This window comes from Sinohyriopsis cumingii, chromosome 18 (assembly GCF_028554795.1).
Source record: "Sinohyriopsis cumingii isolate HCF-2022 chromosome 18, ASM2855479v2, whole genome shotgun sequence".
NCBI classification, from domain to species: Eukaryota; Metazoa; Mollusca; class Bivalvia; order Unionida; family Unionidae; genus Sinohyriopsis; species Sinohyriopsis cumingii.
Window position 1 is genome coordinate 43343622 of NC_142978.1, and position 18997 is coordinate 43362618.

General features: G+C 38.8%; 1 protein-coding gene across 1 annotated transcript in view; it reads left to right on the top strand.

Moving 5' to 3' along the window:
- Positions 1–18997, top strand: part of LOC149776506 (uncharacterized) — a 39259-nt gene that overhangs the window by 14782 nt on the left and 5480 nt on the right. Inside the window, exons 2-5 of the mRNA XM_089940948.1 lie at positions 15085–15354; positions 16070–16165; positions 17765–18124; positions 18779–18975. Of these exons, the coding sequence (XP_089797074.1) occupies positions 15085–15354; positions 16070–16165; positions 17765–18124; positions 18779–18975 (923 nt within the window). The remainder of the gene's footprint in view (positions 1–15084; positions 15355–16069; positions 16166–17764; positions 18125–18778; positions 18976–18997) is intronic.

Sequence of the window (18997 nt, forward strand, 5' to 3'; positions counted from 1 at the left end):
GTCCACAAGGAATCGGCTGGTAAACGAAATCCCAGAAAACAAGTCACTAAGACACACACCACTTGTCAACCCAAATTGATTGGATACAGTTCTTGTAATAAGTGATGGTAATGATCCACGGTTTGAATATGGTCATTGAGTTCCTGCCACGGAATCTGTTCAATTACATGTGATAAAAGTTGTGGCATGGCAGCCTGTTTTTATACTCTCTTTGTTTCGGAAACAATACACGTACTTTCTACCCAGAGATCTTCGTTCTTCAGTTGGGAATCTAAATCTTGCATACTGTAACCTAAACTTCAGAGTTCGCTTAGAAGTTCACTCTTCCTCTAAAAAGATTCCACGTAAAATATGTTGGTAATCCTTTAACTTGTCTTCCTCAATGCGTTGCACTAGGTGAATCTAGAAGTAACCAAAATTATGAACACGTGGATCATCGTGGGCCTGGAAGTATTGAACAAGGTCTGACCACTGAAACAATTTCTGACGAATCAGTTCTCTTATACCATTCAGGTACCAGTGGTTAAACATCTGGTGAAGTAACGGATGCAATTGTTCTTTATGTTTGACTTGTATTTTGACCAGCTCTCGGTAAATGCGTTCTCTCAACTCCACAGGCAAAGCACGAATGTTCTCTTGTAAACTATCCATGAATAGGTCAATCAGTTCAATTCACAATCTTCTCCTAGAGCAAAAGTAATCCACATAGTGAGTAATTTCTGACCACTGCCATTCAGGGTAACGTCCAAGAATCTCACTGAACTCTTTTGATGTAAACGGTCTAGAGTGATATAATAGGACGAATGCACACTTGACCCAGAGATATCTAACACACTGATTGACTTTTTTCACTTTCCTCTTGTGAATTTCTCGGCACAAAAGTTCTACAGTTATCCATTGAGATTTCACTCTGGAAAGTCCCTGCCAAACTTCCTTGTAAATCTTCTCTTGCAGTTCTTTAGGTAATGATTCAATATCGTTTTTGAAATGAAGTTTAAATACTGGCCTCGGTGATGTCCAACATTTGATTCCTAACAAGTCTGGTTTCTTCTTCAACGGCATGGTAAGTTACTTCAATGTCTCGGTCCCACTAAGGGTAAGTAATGACAATTCGGTGACCAACGAGCATGTTTTAGGTAGGCCGAATCTTGTGGTTCCCAGTGGTGAAGTGACACACCGCAACTAAAGCACTTGACTTTATCCCCTTCGCCCAAGTAGAAAAATCCGGCTCTGGCTAATTCTTCGGGGGTTGGTCCTCCCAGATACTTAGGCCATTTTCCTTTGAACGATTAAAGACGATTTTCAAAGTCGCAGTATTCAGACAAACGCACAGGGAACGAATATTCGTCTTTCACAGATTCGTTTCGATGAGGGAAGGGTGACATGGACAGAAGTTTGCTCAGGGCTGGATGACATCCGTAGGGGGGTAAATGTGAACGTGGACATCCACATCGACCATGAAACCCAATAAAGTGTCCACAATGACCAGGGACATCGATTTTGCATCCCTCAGGTTCGACACGCACAGCATCACTTTCCATGATAGGGGTAGTGACACTAAAGTTCCCATGATGCTTTACGGCATCGCTAAGGTCACAACGTACAGCATTCGTTCCCATCGCAAGGCTCACAATCGCATTCCACTTCAGAAGCCCCAAACTTGAATTGTGCCTGTCTGAACTTGTTGTGTGTTTCTCTGAAAGTATTCATCTTGTTCGCTTGGTCTTGTTGGTCACAATGAACTATCGATCTTGACCATAGCCCCTTTTTATACTAGTCGCAATGCAGTCTCAAGCTTGTACATCGTTCCTTTTTTATGTCTAGTTTTGGAAGGTACCGTTTCTAAGGTACCGTCATAATTGTACCGTGGTGTAATGGGTGGAAAGGCCATAGAAAGGTAAGGGCAGTGCGGAGACCATCGAGTATGTTCCAGAATAGCTGAATCTTTATAGATACATAGATCCATTCGTAACTTCAGTCCGCAAGCGAAACACTGTACTTCGTATCCCAATCCTGACTCAGGTCCCAAGTAGACAAATCCTGTTCTAGCTGAAACATGCGAAGAATGTAATCCTTCCCTATCCGTAGGCCATTTCTGAAACGTGTTCAATCGACGGGCACAATCACAATAGTCAGGTAAGAAGACTGGAAAATGGTAGGGTTTGAACTTGGAGTTCTCATCGGGTTTCTCACTCGATTCTTACTGTGGCGAAGTCATGCTTCTGGTGCGTGACTATCCTCTTACAACCAATGTTTTATACCAACGTGTCCATACGGCAAAGAAAAGTGGTTAGGAAGCCTCACTCGCTTCTGGTACACGATTTGATAGACTTTTTCCAAGGGTCGACTGACGATGTGGTGAGTGGGTAAACGTACAATCTTGTTGGGTTGATAGGTGGTCACTTTAAAGTGGTCATCTTTTCCAGAGTGTAAGGCGTCTTTCAATACGCCAAAGTTAACCACTCGACTGGTACGATAATTCAGAGTCAATCCTTTCACTTTACACTTCGTGCGTACTTCTCCTTTTTTGTCCCGGTATTCGTAGCCGTAATGTTTAGGACCGCCACTGGCGAAACTTAGAATCTTGTCGTCGGGGTGCTCGTCTGTCCACGCTCCTAAACGGTCTCCTTCGATGGTAGGGTGCTGTTGACTCGGGTGATCGATGTAGATGCAACTGTCCGTGTCAAAGTACAGGACACGTTGCCCTAACAGTTCTAAAGCTTCGTACAATTTTAAGCGAGCATGAGCTGTCACGTAAGCCGCAATGATGACATTTCCAAAGGGTCGTCTTGTACAAAGTCCAGATCTTCTTCGTAATTGACCATGATCACATTCTCGCGAACGACGTCCACGTGTTTCATGAATTTGGTTTGGTCGTGAATCATCTGAAAGTAGCGGAAAGGTTCTGTCAAATATTCCGTCTTGGGTAAACACGGTCGTTGTGCCATTTTGCCTCACAAGCAATTTAACATCACTTTGGCAAACGATCGCCTTCCTTCGTTTTTCTCGATGTGATCTAAAGTGATGCCTTCTTGTGCCCAGTATTTCTCTTTGAATGTCTTTTGGTCTTCGGGAGTGTGACACCAGGAAGGATAGCCGCTGGCTTCTTGTTTCAGTTTCAAAAAGGCATCCACGTAGTCTGCGAAAATGCCATTCTGCGTGGGGTCACCCTTGTGGTATTTTTGTGTCTTGGGAAAGTGACAAATTTCGTACACTTCTAACATTTGGTATCCCATGTCCAGAGCTTTGAACAGTTCTACGCTGACCCAGGTTCCCGTCAAGGCCCGTTCTTCCTGGGTGTGCTGACAAGTCTGGTCTTGGTTGCACGTTTCGGCACAAGTACAGCACAAAGGAAACATCAGTTTGCCTTGGCAATGGTGAGGTAAGACGGGATGGTACAAGTCCGTGGGAGGCAAAACTTTACACTTGATCAGACCTTCGTATTGTCGAATGTTTTTCAGGTCGATGTGTTCCGTCAACAATTGTGGGTGCCCTGCAGGAAAGCGACAATATTTGCACACGTAGGGATACAGCAAACAGCGAACACACGTCCAAGTATTTCATTTCTTCTCCTTTCTCTTCGTCGGCTTGGTACAGCAAACAGGTGGCATTGGTTCTTCCTCCGTACAAACTATCCCTCGAGTTCAGCGGGTCCATGAACTGGTAACTTTCCACGTTTAAACTCGGGATCGGTTTTCAAACGGTGATCGTACTCGTATTCCCACATTTCCACCACTTGGTATCCTTGCTGTTCTAACTTTAGGCGTCGCTGACACGTGTCCTGGTACAAGTCTTCCATGGTTCGTTGTAATAACTGATTTGTAGTGCCACGGTCAGGGTAACAGACGGGACATCCGTGAAATAAGCAACCGTTAAACTCGTACACGATCTTGGGGTTTTCTAAGTCTCAGCCATCGACCGAATGAGTTCCGATGGTCTTTTCGCCCCCTCCGTTGTGGGCATGTGAATCCATTTGTCTTCCTTGTCGCACAAGTAATGTAACCAGCGTAGAGCTTTGACCGAGTATTGACGTTTGACATAGTTGCTCGTTTGAGGACTGATGACAGCCACGGTGTTTTGCAGGCATGAATCGTTGCCGGTAGACTAAGGAACACGCTTTGGCAATGGTGCAAGCTTCTTTCAAAGGATCGACCCCTCCGTGTTCCATGAACAGTTCTCGAAATTTTCCACAGCAACGCCGTAAAATGTCGACGTCGGAACGACAATACTTTAGCATTTCTTCCTGAAGGTCAAAAGGGTCTGAGGCGTGAGCCTGGTACCAAGCGTAGAAAGCTTCTCGTTGTTCGGTACGCATGTTGTCGGGGTTGTAGTCTTTATCCTCAGGCAAATGGGGTAGAACGGCATGTTGATTGGCTTCCGTATTGAAAAAGTGTGGAAAGTACCCTTTAGCAATTTCTGTCATTCGAAACGTTTTAGGCATTCGACTCAAAGGCAAGGCCAAGTAACTCATCGAATCTTTAAACTGCACTTGTCCCACTTGCATGAAAATGATTTTCGCTCCGTTCAAAGTGACTTTGGGACATTCGGTGCCATGTTCCGTATAGTACCTGAAAAGAAACTGTCCATCGTATCCGGAGAAATTGTGAGCCATCACCGTTACATGACGATGGCAATCTCCGTAACGTTCGATGTCCTCTTGGCTCCACGTCTTGTCGATGGGGTCTAAGACCCATCGGGCGAAATCGGCTAGCGTGTTCAGTCCTCGAAAGATTTTTTCACGCCCTCCAGGAATCTTACTGCAATGAGGACAATGACTGAAAATAGGTTCATGAATGCACTTTTCGCACGCTCGATGAGCCACGCAGAAATTAGGAATGTGAATGCCGGTCTCTTGCATGCATTCGAAATCGAAAAAGATGAAATTGCCTTTTTTATTCTTGTGACCGTCCTCTGTCTCTGGTTGGGCTTGGTATTTTTGCACGTAGCATTGGTGTTCCAAGTCCACGATGTGGTGACAAATGTGACATTTTTTCTTTCCTCGACATACGTGTGCCTTGGCATTATTGGTAAGTATGCCTTGTCCACAATCTCAGCAGTTGACAAGCACATTTCTTCTGTGAACCTTGCGTCTTCAAATTTTGTTGGTAACAGGCAGGGCTGACAAACGTGCGCAGACAAGTTGAACAATGCATTGGTTCCTGTCCTTCGCTCAGACAGGGTGGAGAGGCCATACATCCTGAGCATTTCGATCCACAATGTCTGTGTTGCTCTCGATTGTTATAACCATAGTCACATTTCTCACAGTAATAACTGTATCCCAGGAATGCGGTGATACTGGTAATGGTATCGAAAAATGTTCATCGTGATGATAGAGGTGAATGTATTTTCCATCTTTAAAGTCTTGGCCTCGAAACAACAGAGGCCCGCGCACTTCTTGAGGGTGCACTTTCAAGGTGTAGAGTGGAGCTAGGATATCTTGCAAGTTTTGCAGCTCAGGAATGCCACAGGGTGTATCTGTGGACAGACCAGCTTGTTGCAACAGGAGTTCTGCTTCGTTTTGTTGTTTGGCTCGGTCCGATTGTTAAATAGTTTTCCAGGCTCTTTTCTATTCTGCCGTGTCGTTCTTGTTGGCATAGGTTCGTCCCACCACGATGGCACGGGCTAAATACATCTGGTCTTGAGGGTTGTGAATTTGGACGAGGCTACGCTTAATGCTGCGAAGGTCGTTCACCAATAACACCTTATTGCGTTGTCCGGTCCCTTGAGGAGGTCAAACGTGGGTCATGTCCCATGTGGCTTTTCCATCGGTGATGTCAAACTGGTCATTGGATTGTTGCACGTGTTGAATCTTGTCCATGGCTTTGGAAGCGGTCAATTCTGCAGGGCTGCTAAACTCGATCCAAACAGGGGATTTCAAACCGTCGTGTTGTATTTAAAGTCTCATGCGATCGTCTTTTTTGGGTTGACATTGTCGCTTGAATGTGGTGATGAACCCTTCTGCTTTCTCTAACGGTACTTCGGACTTGAAATCTTTAAACTTCACCGTGTATTTGTAAGCCTTGGTTCTAAATTTTCTAGAGGGACGCTTTTCCGTCTCTTGAATGGAATAGTACTTTTCAGGGTTGATTAAGGTTGGTGAACTTGTTTAGAGGGTTTGGATTCTGGTTCACTCATGTCCTCTTCAAAAGCACTGGCATGAATTTGTGCCAAGACTTCAGCACTGGTACGAGGCGATAGATCACGTTTCTGCCTCTTACTTTCTTCTTCTTTCTTCTCATATGAATTGGATCGTTTCATCTTGATAGCAAAATGTCAAATGAGTAAAGTTTAAACAGCATGGACTAATTTATAGTCATGGCAGACCAGCGTATATAAATGGTATGTGTATTGTCCATTCACTATTCATTTCACTCTCAAACCGAGTAGAACGATGGAAGAGACTACCCAGATCGAACGTTTCATCAGAGCTTTGCGAGGGGTCATTAGAAAATTTTCTTCAGACCAGCCGTCGGACTACTCTCCTTCCTATCGAGATAAAAGTCAAGATACTTGCTATATCTGTCAGAAGAAAGGTCATTGGTCTTCAGACTGTCCAGTCCGTCAAAAAAGCAAAACAGGGGTTAAAAGAGACAAAAGTCAAGATACCTGTTATTATTGTCAAGAAAAAGGACATTGGTCTCCAGATTGCCCAAAAAAGAAACAAGAGGAGACAGAAGAAGAAGAAAGGGATTATGGAGAGGAAGATGAAGAAGAAGAGAAAGAAAGTAGACAGGTGAAGAAAAAAATACAGGAGAAGAAAAGAAGAAGGGAAGAAAGTGAAGAGGAAGAAGAGGAAAAGACTGTGATAGTGAAAACATTGAAAAAACAGAGACAGTAAACAAAGAGACAGAAGAAGTCTTATGAACTTTTTAAAGTGATTTGTTGTGAATTGTGAATTGGATTGTAAATATTTATAAAAAAAATAAATTAGGTATAAAAAGGTAAGTGTCTTTGGGTTTTGATTTTAAAATAAGAACCTATACTCACGCACTCATACACAGACACGTACTAAGGGTAAAATGTTTTTTTTTTGTTGAGTTATTGACAACTGAAAGTCTATCTCTTTTCGAGAGACGTGGGTGGCCCTGAAAAGGGCCTTTCTTTGGTGTAGGGGTGAGTTTAAGCAATCAACTTTAACTGCCTTAAGCCTTTGCCACGGCCGAGGCCTACTTCTGATGATGATGATTTTGTTGAAATCACTAAGGGTGGTACGGTAGGCTTAATCACAGGGCTGGAGTGTTTAGCTCGGGAAGGTCGTATTCTCTTTGGTCGTGATAAAAAAGTCTGATGCATTTGTTTCATACTTCTTAACTCCACTAAATGTCTAACAGTACCGTGACGGTTTGACTTTCACCCTCTTATTTCTTTGCTGCTTCTTCTTCGTCTTCTTACTTCTTCTTCTTGCTGATGCTGCTGTAGGAGAAAAGCTTGTTCTGCTTCCTTTTGCTGCTGTATAAATTTCTCCAATTCTTCTTTATGTCTCTGTCTAAAATTCTCCACGTGTGGTAATGAAGGAGAAGGTGACGAAGGTGTTCTGGAACAAATTCTTGCGAGGTAAGAAAATCCATATAATCCCAATTCACCTCTTCTGAAAGTAAGTCCGGGTTCCCTTGGGTAGTCTCAACGGCTGGTACACCCCAACTGATCGTTTTCTGAGTTTCCTTCATGTAGAAAACCTGTCGCATGGATTGACTGCGCACAGACGCTAGCGAATCTATATAGGCTACGTGACGTCACAGACTGGTCTCTTCGGATTGGACGTGGGCTGACTGAATTTTGTAACGCGTGTTTGGATTGGTGAACGAACTCAATCCGTTTCAATCCTTCCTCTCCCTATAAATAAGTGCAGTTCACTGCATTCCTTCACCTATTCTCGGCACCCGCAACATGTGGACCACAGCTGAATCATCGACTCTTGTTTCTTCCATGATGTTCCCACGATTTATTCCCATCTTAAATTTCCCTTGACGCTATACAGGCCCAAAATATATTCCCATGTTAAATTCCCTTGACGCTATACAGGCCCACGATTTTTTCTCATGTTAAATTTACATAGACGCTATACAGGCCCAGGGGGTCCTGTAATGCTAATTCCCTTTGACGCCCTATCGCCCCACTTCACTACTGACGCTACAATTAGATTGTACAGTGTATAGAACCGCAGGAATCATATGCTTTGAAAGGGCGCTAGAATTAGATTGTACAATGTTTAGAAACTCAGGAATCGTATGCTTTGAAAGGACGCTATATTTAGATTCTACAGTGTTTAGAGACGCAGGAATCGTATGCTTTAAAAGGACGTTAGAATTAGATTGTACAGTGTTTAGAGACGCAGGAATCGTATGCTTTAAAATGACACTAGAATGAGATCGTACAGTGTTTAGAGACTCGGGAATGACATGCTTCAAAGGGTTCTAGAATGAGACGATATATCATTTTAGAGGCTTTGTTTTACAGACGCAGGTTTCTAGAAACATATCTTATAGTATTTTAGAGACTCTGGTTTTAGAGGCTAGCGAATGATAGACTTCGAAACAGTTCTATAGCTATATTTTATAATACAGGGATAGGATTGGGAGGCTTTCAGAGGGTTCTAGAAGAAGATTTTATAGTGTTTTCAGGCTATTTTGCACAGGATCGGGAATGATATGTTTAGACGGGCTTTCATATGATATTTGATAATGCTTTTGGTCTCCAATGATATGCTTCAAAGGTGAATTGAACTCAAAAATCGAGTGATCGGAAAATGATATATTTATAATGCTTTTAAGATTATAGAATGAAACTACTGGTTGTTAAGACCTTAAATAACATATACAAATAGGGTTCTTAAGGCAATATTAAGGTGATATTGAATTCATTTTTTATTATTTGTTTAAAAAAATCAATTTTATTAATGTTTTCCAGGATCAGGTATGATATGCTTTGATGGGTACGAGAGTTATATCTTTATAACGAGTTTCAAAAGACCAGCCCTTGTTCTATTTACAGTGTTTACAGAAGGGTTTAATAATATGCCTAGTAGGTCGTTAAAATTATTTGTTTATAATGGTTTAAGGAGAATGTTGATAATATGATCTAAAGTAATGCGTAAGGTATAGTGTTTAAAATGATTTTCAAGAAGAACCTCAAATAAATATATTTATTGTGTTTAAAATAGGTTTTAATAATATTCTCAAGTAGGTTTTTTAAATGATCTTTAAATGTTTCCTAAATATGTTTTTAAAATCAACGATATACTAAAATATATATTTATAGTCGAGGTGCGTGGTATCATCAGAATAACCAGTTTACTGCGGTTGTTTTTTATCCGGTGGTACGTATCACGGTACTTTTCCACTTATCGGTACTTCGGTAGTTGCCGTCAGTAAAGAACGTACGGAAATTCAGAAGTAATCTGGTTATGAAAATTTAATGATATGAACAGATTTTTTTATATTTATTATGACAAAATAATTAAAAAACTAGTATTCCTTTTTACCAAACACTTTTATCTGTCACAAATTACTGGTGAATATTACAAATATAAGTATATTTGTGATCATTTAATCACTTTGTGGTCCGATCAACAATCTTTCCAATGTCAGTACAATGTTCGTCACATGGTCTCATTTATAGTGTAATCCCATTATTAGTTACGTTTTTGTTATGTCAACTTATACAACAATTAACATACATATAGAAAATCCATATATTATAAAAAAACAACTGATTAATTAATTGGTCGCCGGGTTGGGGAGGGTGTTGCGCTTTCTTTTGAGCTGAGGTATATTGTTTTCTTTCATCCCAAGAGAATTATTTTTTTCTAAATATATGATTTTAATATAGTGTCATCCCGCTATAAATCAGGACAAGATACACTGGTCAACAGTGAAATCATTACTGACTTGAAAAGGCCCTAATCTGTAGTATTTTGGTGTGCCGAACACGAATATAACCATGAAAAATTTGTATTGGCTCTCGTTTTGAAGATATTCATATACCTCATTTTCTATGTTTCACTGTGTAAATTTCTCCAGTAGGACTGCAGCAACATCCGGAATAATGATGTAACATTGCATAATACCATCATGCTCACATCATCCACAGTTGATTGCATCATTTTCTGATGCAATGCAATACTAATGCCATGCGGCTGCTGAAGTAAGTTGACGTCAGCAGTGTACTATACATGTGTAGGCCTATTATACTAATGCCAGGCGGCTGCTGAAGCTGACGTAAGCAGTGTACTATATAAAGCCCAATCAGATAGGTTCAGCATTTAAAATATTTTAGACGTTGTGCGAGACAGTTCAAGCTACTGTTACATAAAACTTATTATTTTATCCATTTACGTACAATAAAGAACAGTAATGCCTCGAAAGTGTGTTAATACCGCGGACAATTTTTGCTATATTTGTGGGGAAGTGACATTTGCCAACCAGAAGAAAAGTATCAATTCTCAAGTGAAGAAGGCATATCATCTTTACTTCGGATGCAAGGTTGGTGACCAAGACAAGCCTTGGGCTCCGCATATATGCTGTGCTACATGTACAACACAGCTTTCACAGTGGTTGAATTGCAAAAGGTCATCACTGCCGTTTGCAGTCCCAATGGTGTGGAGAGAGCCAAGCAACCACCTAAATGACTGTTACTTCTGCTTGGTTCCTCCTCTTTCCGGCGGAATAACGAAGCGAAAGAAGTCGAGAATAGTCTACCCAAACATTCCGTCTGCATTGAGACCAGTTCCACATGGTGAGGGACTTCCTATTCCAGAACCTCCAGCAGAATATTCTCTTGATTCATCTGACGAAGACAAAGGTGAGTCGACCTGTTCTTCTCCTGGTCCATCAGCATGCAGTGATCCAGATTTTCACTGTGGTGCATCATCAACCCCACACAGAATAACACAGGAAGAACTAAATGACCTGATTCGTGATTTGGACTTATCAAAGAACAAGGCAGAATTGCTAGGATCAAGACTCCAACAATGGAATCTTCTAGAAGAAGATGTCACAATTACTGCATATCGAAAGCGCCACCAGCAATTGGAGCCTTTCTTCAGAAAGGAAAGTAATCTGATATTCTGTTCCGATATTGAGGGCCTCATGAATGCTTTAAAAATCACTCATGACCCACAAGAATGGAGACTATTTGTGGACTCTTCGAAACTGAGTCTCAAGGCTGTGCTTTTGCACAATGGAAACATTCTTCCATCTATTCCAGTAGCATATGCTGTCCACATGAAAGAGACATACGATAACTTAAGGCAGCTACTGAATTCCATTGAGTATAACAAGTACAGCTGGCACCTCTGTGGTGATTTGAAGGTAGTTGCCCTTTTAATGGGACTGCAGCAAGGATATACAAAATACATGTGTTTCTTATGCGAGTGGGATAGCCGAGCAAGGGAAATGCACTACATGAGGAAGGAATGGACTCACAGGCAGAATGTAGCCATTGGAGAGAAGAATATCCAACACCCAGCTCTGGTTGAGGCTCAGAAAATCTTGCTACCACCCCTTCACATCAAACTAGGTTTGATGAAGAACTTCGTGAAAGCCATTGACCGGACTTTGCCAGCATTCCGATACCTGCATGAAAAATTCCCTCGACTCAGCGAAGCAAAGATTAAAGAGGGAGTTTTTGTGGGTCCTCAGATTCGAGAGCTTTTCAGAGATGACCGGTTCAACAACTTGCTGGAAGGTGACGCGAAACAAGCATGGAATGCTTTTCGCCTAGTTTCTACAAACTTCCTCGGAAATGTTAGGGCAGAAAACTATAAGGAACTGGTAGAAGACATGTTGATGAAGTATAAGAAACTTGGCTGCAATATGTCTCTAAAGATTCACTTCCTTCATTCCCATTTGGATTTCTTTCCTAGCAACTGTGGTATTGTTAGTGATGAACACGGCGAACGTTTTCATCAAGATATCGCAACAATGGAACAAAGATACCAGGGAAAATGGTCCACTACAATGCTGGCTGACTACTGCTGGACACTCCTCAGAGATGCTCCCGAACAGCTGTACAAGAGACAGGCGAAGAAATCTAAGATGTAGTCAATGACTTGATTTTTTATAGGTAGGCTATTACAGTTGACCTTTTACTATTGGAATGCATTTCGTTATGTAAACATTAATTTCTTGCAGATTACAAAAAAACTAGAGCCAATTTTGCAATTTGACTGTCATATTCGTGTTCAGCACATAAAAATTGATAAGAATTGACTAATTTTATTTCAGTAACATGACTTTTGTAAAAATTTGTTGTCCAGTGATATTCATTCGAGCTATTGACAGACTCGATTTTTTTAAATGTATAAGGCCCCTTCCGCAGTACACTAGATTATCGGTCTCTTCTAACATAGTTGCAGTATACCGTAGTACGTATCGCGTTATGTTCAGAAATACCGCGGAATACATTCCTACTTGTTGCATTATGTTTAGAAATACCGCGGTATACCGTAGTAGGTACTGCAATAGGTTCAAAAATACCGTGGTACAAAATAAGGAAAAAAGATTATCACTGCAGGTCAATTTACTTCAATTTAATGATATTTTGCATATCAATAAATGGTATCAATAATTAAATTTGAACCATATCCCTCCAACCTGAAAAACAAAACAAACTAGTTTTGTTTTATGATCACGTTTGATATGCTTTCAATTCTAACCACAGTTTGATTTGCTTTATATAATTCTGTTCATGTTCATTCCTTCTTATTGGAATTATACCTTTTCAAGTTTCGAATCTTCATAAATTCTTTACCATATCACCTATTGTCTTATTGGGGATTTCGTCTGCAAAAATGGAATCATCATAGACTGATATAAAGAAATGTATAATTTCATTATTAAATAGCCTCTACAGGAGTCATTCTAATTCTCCTGTTTTTTGTGTTATAACATTTAATTATTGTTTCTGGTGAAAGATCCAAATATTAATTTTGGTTGTGTTCTAAAAAATACTTCCAGATGACGTTTCTCATCATTTTTGGTAAATCTTTCAACATCCAACTTTGCCTTCATTAGAGATTGGATATAGTTCACTATTGTTTCCATACAACCATTTTTCTAAATATATCATTCTATAATTTACTTCTCTGATCAACCTATACGTTTTCAGGCATTCTCGCTTTTAAAAAATTTAGATGAACGCAATGGTGTTTTAGTTTGCTTTCATGGTATGTGTTATCTGCCTTTTCTTAAAAGCATATTTATCTTGCTTGTAATTCAGGCGGTTCAAGCCCAAATACGGCTTGCTGAGGTATTTTGTTTTCATCTGGTAAGTTATTGTATCGATGTTGTGTCCAAATTGAATGTATGGGATCCTATACCATTGTATCATATTATATTAAATGAAATTTATTTTATATCACACCTAGGATTTTGTCTCTCAAATACTTGGCCCAAAGTGACTTACTGTTTTGCTATAGTATTAACAACACTCACGGAAGCTAAGTCAAGTGTTGGTAAAATTTGCCCAAGTTGTACTTGGTATCCCTAGCACATGTGATTTGTTAAATGGTAAGGAACACTGACTAATGTAAATATATGTAATACTAATGAGCTATAAAATTTAAATGTAATGTGTACCCTAATAAATATTACTAATGTTTTAGGATAGGAGACAAAATCTCGATATGTACAACATATGTACAAAATTAGGACCACCTATTAGCACGAGTAATGCAGTAAGAAAAAGTACATCGATAATAATGTTAATACATATGTAACAAATTTCATTGGCAACCAGTTCCAAAGAGTTTACGAACAATTACATGTATTAGATGATATGTATTTGTGAAAAAGTATTGATTTAATGGAAGAAGATTTGTTTGTCAACTTCGGTAATGTTGCAAGAGCGCTGGGATGCTATGATATTGCTTCTGGCCAGACATTTTCACTAAAGGTAGGGTGTGATGCAAATAATAAAATATGATCTGGCCAACCCAATTAATACAGACTGGTTGATATTCTTAAAAGCATGAACTGCTTTAATTTAACTAAACTGTTCGTAATACCACTGATACCACCCTACGCCGAAAAGCAATTGCATTATTATCTTACATGTTAAGAACTTCTTATTGCAAGTCTCAAATCTTATTTCGTAATGCAAGTAGGGCTGCCATGTAATACAATACTTATGAACAATTGGAGATTGTTACTATTAAAAATATAATCTTTACAATGAAACTAAACATTCATTGCGGTTTTGCAGTTGGTCTAGTAGAAAAAAATGTGAATGCCTGTCTTTTATCACAAAGTATATTTAAACAACCACGACTTCTTCATTTGAATACTTAGCAAATGGCAAGTCTTCACTTTTCAATGTTTGATACATCAGCGAGACAGAAAGTGCAAAAAAGAGAAAAATCATTTAACTGAAAATGAATAGTTTCATTAAAATTATGGCATGTTTAAAGACTAAATTATTCTATCCATTAAATATCTAACGAATTATTCTCAACAAATCGTCGAATGATACGTGTATTATAATTAAAGAGAAATGCGTCTGTTAAAAGTATAGAAAAGAACCACAAAGGTAGTTGTGTGAAAAAACGCGTATTTTTTATGCAGATATGAGAATGTGTGATTTTTAAATTTTCGACACAAATTATGATTAATATTTGCTTACCGATCAGTTAACTTCTTTTGCCGATAAAACTTTGCTCCCTGTTTTGTTTAAAACTCATCTGAGCTTGTTTGTAAAGGAAAAGTAAACCGGAAGTAATGTTCCACTGATTTGTTCCGGGCCTTCGCCTATCGAATTCAAGGGACGCTACTGACTACGATCCCTCATTCAAAACAAAATCTGGGTGCCTTGAACTTTGTATATGTAGGGTTTTGAAAAAAAAGCTAAATTGCTTTTATTTTAGTGGCAGTTGATCTACTATTTACAATGATTTGAGACTGTAACAGTGTAATCCATATACTGTTATGATTTAGAATTACACTTTCTGATGTGCTTATTTTAAGTCATACGGCCGAAAACGCAACGTAAAAGTCAATAATTGCGCATAACAGTTAAATTATGCCAATATTGTATTGGTGTCAAAAGCATAAAGGAAAACAATAACTAGTTCATACACGTATTATCCAGCAACTAACTTCGAACTGAGTGTGTCACCTGAAGAGCTTGTTGTCCTACCAGAGTCAAGGAATATTACTCTCGATTGCTATGGAAACGTGAAAGATATCGGATACTACCTGACACACAAGGTGACATGGCGTCGCTTGAGCCACAGCAACAAAACGATCAACATTACTACTGGCCTCAGCCTCAATGCACTTATGGAAGCATCGTATTTATTCGATCATGGACACCTAGATAACAATACAACACGATACACCTTTAGACTGACGTTAAAAAGTAAGTTGCATAATTTCCTTTTTTTTTTCTTTTAGCGAATGCTCGGCAAGAACTTCGAAGGACCTCTATAAACATCCCATTACATATTTGGGTATAAATTGCAAATTCACCAGCCCGAAAGAATTGAAGTCACGCTTCCATTTCGAAGAACTATTCTTATGATAAATTGAGTAATTTAATTTTATTTTAAATAATTTAAGTCAAGTACGGAATAAAGAAAACGAAACGGATCTAGCATGTAAAATGTCAGTATAAAATGCGCGAATACAGTAGGCCTATAATAAGCTCGAAAATGGGAGTCGTATTGTTTCTATTTATCCCTCCACCTAGATTCAACCCATGAAATATTATTTAATATGTTCAATTCTTATTTACATACTTCAATAAGAAATATCTATTAGCTAAAGGATTCATAAACACTCATAGTTTCGTGGGCTTTATCCGTGTAGAACCCATCTGCTGTTGAATAATGATTAATGTGTCAGTAGATCAGGGTCTAAGATGTGCGTTCTCAGAATGTTTTCAAGCGAATTTAGTGGTCCCTGATCTGCCGGCGCATTATGCTATGCCAGAGCAGGGTCTATAGTGATTGTAGTGGTATCAGTCGTATAAACGGATAAATGCGATACATTAGACGATATCTTTTTATTATGTTTTTAAAAGTGCATTTTGAATCCAAGTCGCTCTCAAGTTTTGCAACCCAAATTTATTTCAGGTGTGACATACTTGGACGACGGCTGGTATATCTGTGAGAAAACAAATCCAGACAGATCACTTGGAGCCATGAAAAGTATACAAGTGACTGTAATGCGTAAGTTCAGTATAAGTCAGTGCAATGCATATGGGACAAAGTTTGCCTTTTTCAATTTACAATAATTTTTGGGGAAAAATTACTTGTTCAGTTGCTTTTAATTTGGAATAATGTAGTTATCAAATGAACTTCCACAGAAGTTTTTTGTTGTTGTTCTGCCGAGTGTGACCAGGATTCAACATAACTGACTTAGAAAGTTTGATTGGTCAACTTGTGTGTGTGTGTGTGTGTGTGTGTGTGTGTGTGTGTGTGTGTGATTTAGATTCATAACGAAAGCTTTTAATTTTTTTTAGTCATATTGCAAAGATGTTTACAGTGTGACATTTTATAGTGATGACAAGCACTGGATCGATTGGACAATTTTAAGTCAAACTAAACTTTCATCCACCAACTAAATGTAAGGCTGAACTTAAAACCTTGCTCAAGAAACAAGCTTTTTGAGTGATTACAATTAAAACTGACCAGTGAAATGCTTTGAATCTAAACTTAATTTTGAGACTTGTGCTGGTGGAGTTAAGGCTAAAATGAATTTTTCTATACACAGTTTCGCTTTGGTTACATATATATATATATATATATATATATATATATATATATATATATATATATATATATATATATATATATATATATATATATATATATATATATAGTTTTTGATGATACAAGCGTCCAGGTAGATGTTCGTTATTCAAAGAGACCGTTCCGGTATCCTAAGTGGTTACATCGTCCGCCTCGGACGGATGCGGGTTATCGCGGGTTCGAACCTCGGTCAAGTCCTACCAATGAGGTTTTAGAAAAATGGTATTATTAGCTGCCTCTCTTGACGCTCATTATTAAGAGGTTATTGTTAAGACTGGTCGGCCTGGTGTCAGGATAATGTGACAGGATGTGACATGATGTTACATGTCTGCGGCATGATACTCCAGTGCTAGACATTACTATAAATTGCAACACTGCAGTCATCGTAGCGATTGGACAGAAAAATTGTAATAGCTGTGTTAAAATGAGAATTACACACACACTATTAACTGAATCTGTAAATTCCGTTTCATCCTAAGTTTATTTTTGTCTTGCATTCCTTCTTAAGGAAAATTGTGGAGCAATGTAAGAGCTAAGTAATAATAATACGGAAAGAAATGTAATGGTTGAATAATTATATTACTGTTATCAAATTCTATACCTTTTAGAACACTCAGAAATCCTCATTCTAGATGATTTAATTGGATACAATTATAAGATAAGAATATACAAAAGGATTATTAATGCACTTCGCTACAGTAATCTTTCAGTTAAAGTCCAAATGGTTCAGACGATGATCGATTTCTGGACTTTATGGGTATAAAGTGAGTGTACTCCATAGTGAACTGTCCATTTTCCAGTATATAACTAGCTTTATGCTTATCACATGAGTAGGTAGAAATGTTCATACATAGTGGAAACTCGTACCAGAAAACATGCTGTCGAATAATGCAGATCTAATTTAGCTTCTAAGATGGAGCTATGACCTGAGTTCCCAAGAACTGATATTTCTTGAAAGAGGTGGCTTTAGTATCAGTTTGACAGACATTAAAGTTTGAATTTACTGTTTCCTGACAGGTCCTGTTGAATCGGTCAAACTCACGATTCATCTTGATAATGGTGTGAACATTTCATCAAATAAAATTTCAACTGACAAACAGGAAATAGAAGAAGGAGATTATATGGTATCTTGCACAGCGTCCGGAAGTAACCCTGAGCCAATTATATCCCTGACATTTGGAGAAAAAAGACAGGATGACGTTGGAATAAATTTTACAAAGGTGATCCGGGACGGAATGAGATCATATCAAGGCAGGTCCAATGGTCACATCTTTTTTGAATGGGATGAATCAGCGAAGTATCTTATTTGTGAAGTGGTTGTGGCTAAGACGAGCTTTCCATCACATATGGCGGGCATCAGAATTAAAGTCATTCCCCGTAAGTATTGTCAATTTGTAGTTGCTGATTTAATTTCAAAATGAAGCTATTTGTTGGCAGTCAAGGTGCAGATTTAGTGGAATTCACATAATACCCTGTGAGATCAAAAAGTGCACAGAATAAGGTGAAAAATGATACATTGTACTGTTATGGTCTGTATTTAGGTGTTTGGGTTAAATTTGACTTGTCTCTACACGTATATACAGCCCGAGCGTAGGAGTCTGCAATATTATATGCTCATTATAAATTGAATTTAGATGTCACTGTTGATGCCTGCATATCGTCGGAAAACATGTCTTATTCATAAAAAATACCCGCAAAAGCAAGGTGATATATAACAACTAATGGACCACCACACATCATATGATGCATCTTTACAACTGCACCCTTTAGACTCCCAATCCTCCCCCTAATCGAATTAGTTTTCAAATTGAGCGGAAATGTTCGTTATTTAAAATGGTGGAACTATTAAAGACATTCAGACTGATGGTGTACTGGAAACACAAGGAATAAGGAGTCTTCTTTTCACTACATTCCTTTAGTGATATTTGTCAATTTATTTAGTTTGTTACATAGGTAGATCATTCACAAGCTTCATACGATTTTATTTCTTTTTAAAGAAAGAGGCCCAATCATAATTTTTGTCATTTGCAGCCATGGTTCATATATCATGTAGGAATGTCTCAGCCTTAGTTGGATACAAAGAAACTAGCCTGGAATGTCAAATAACAACCAACGAAACAGTACATTGCGAGCATGTACACTGGAAGGAGAACCTAAAGAATTTATATGTTGGTTCTTCAATGAGACTAAAGCACAGAGTGTACGGAATCGTTTTTACAACATGCCAAGTTAGTACTAAGTTTATGTTTC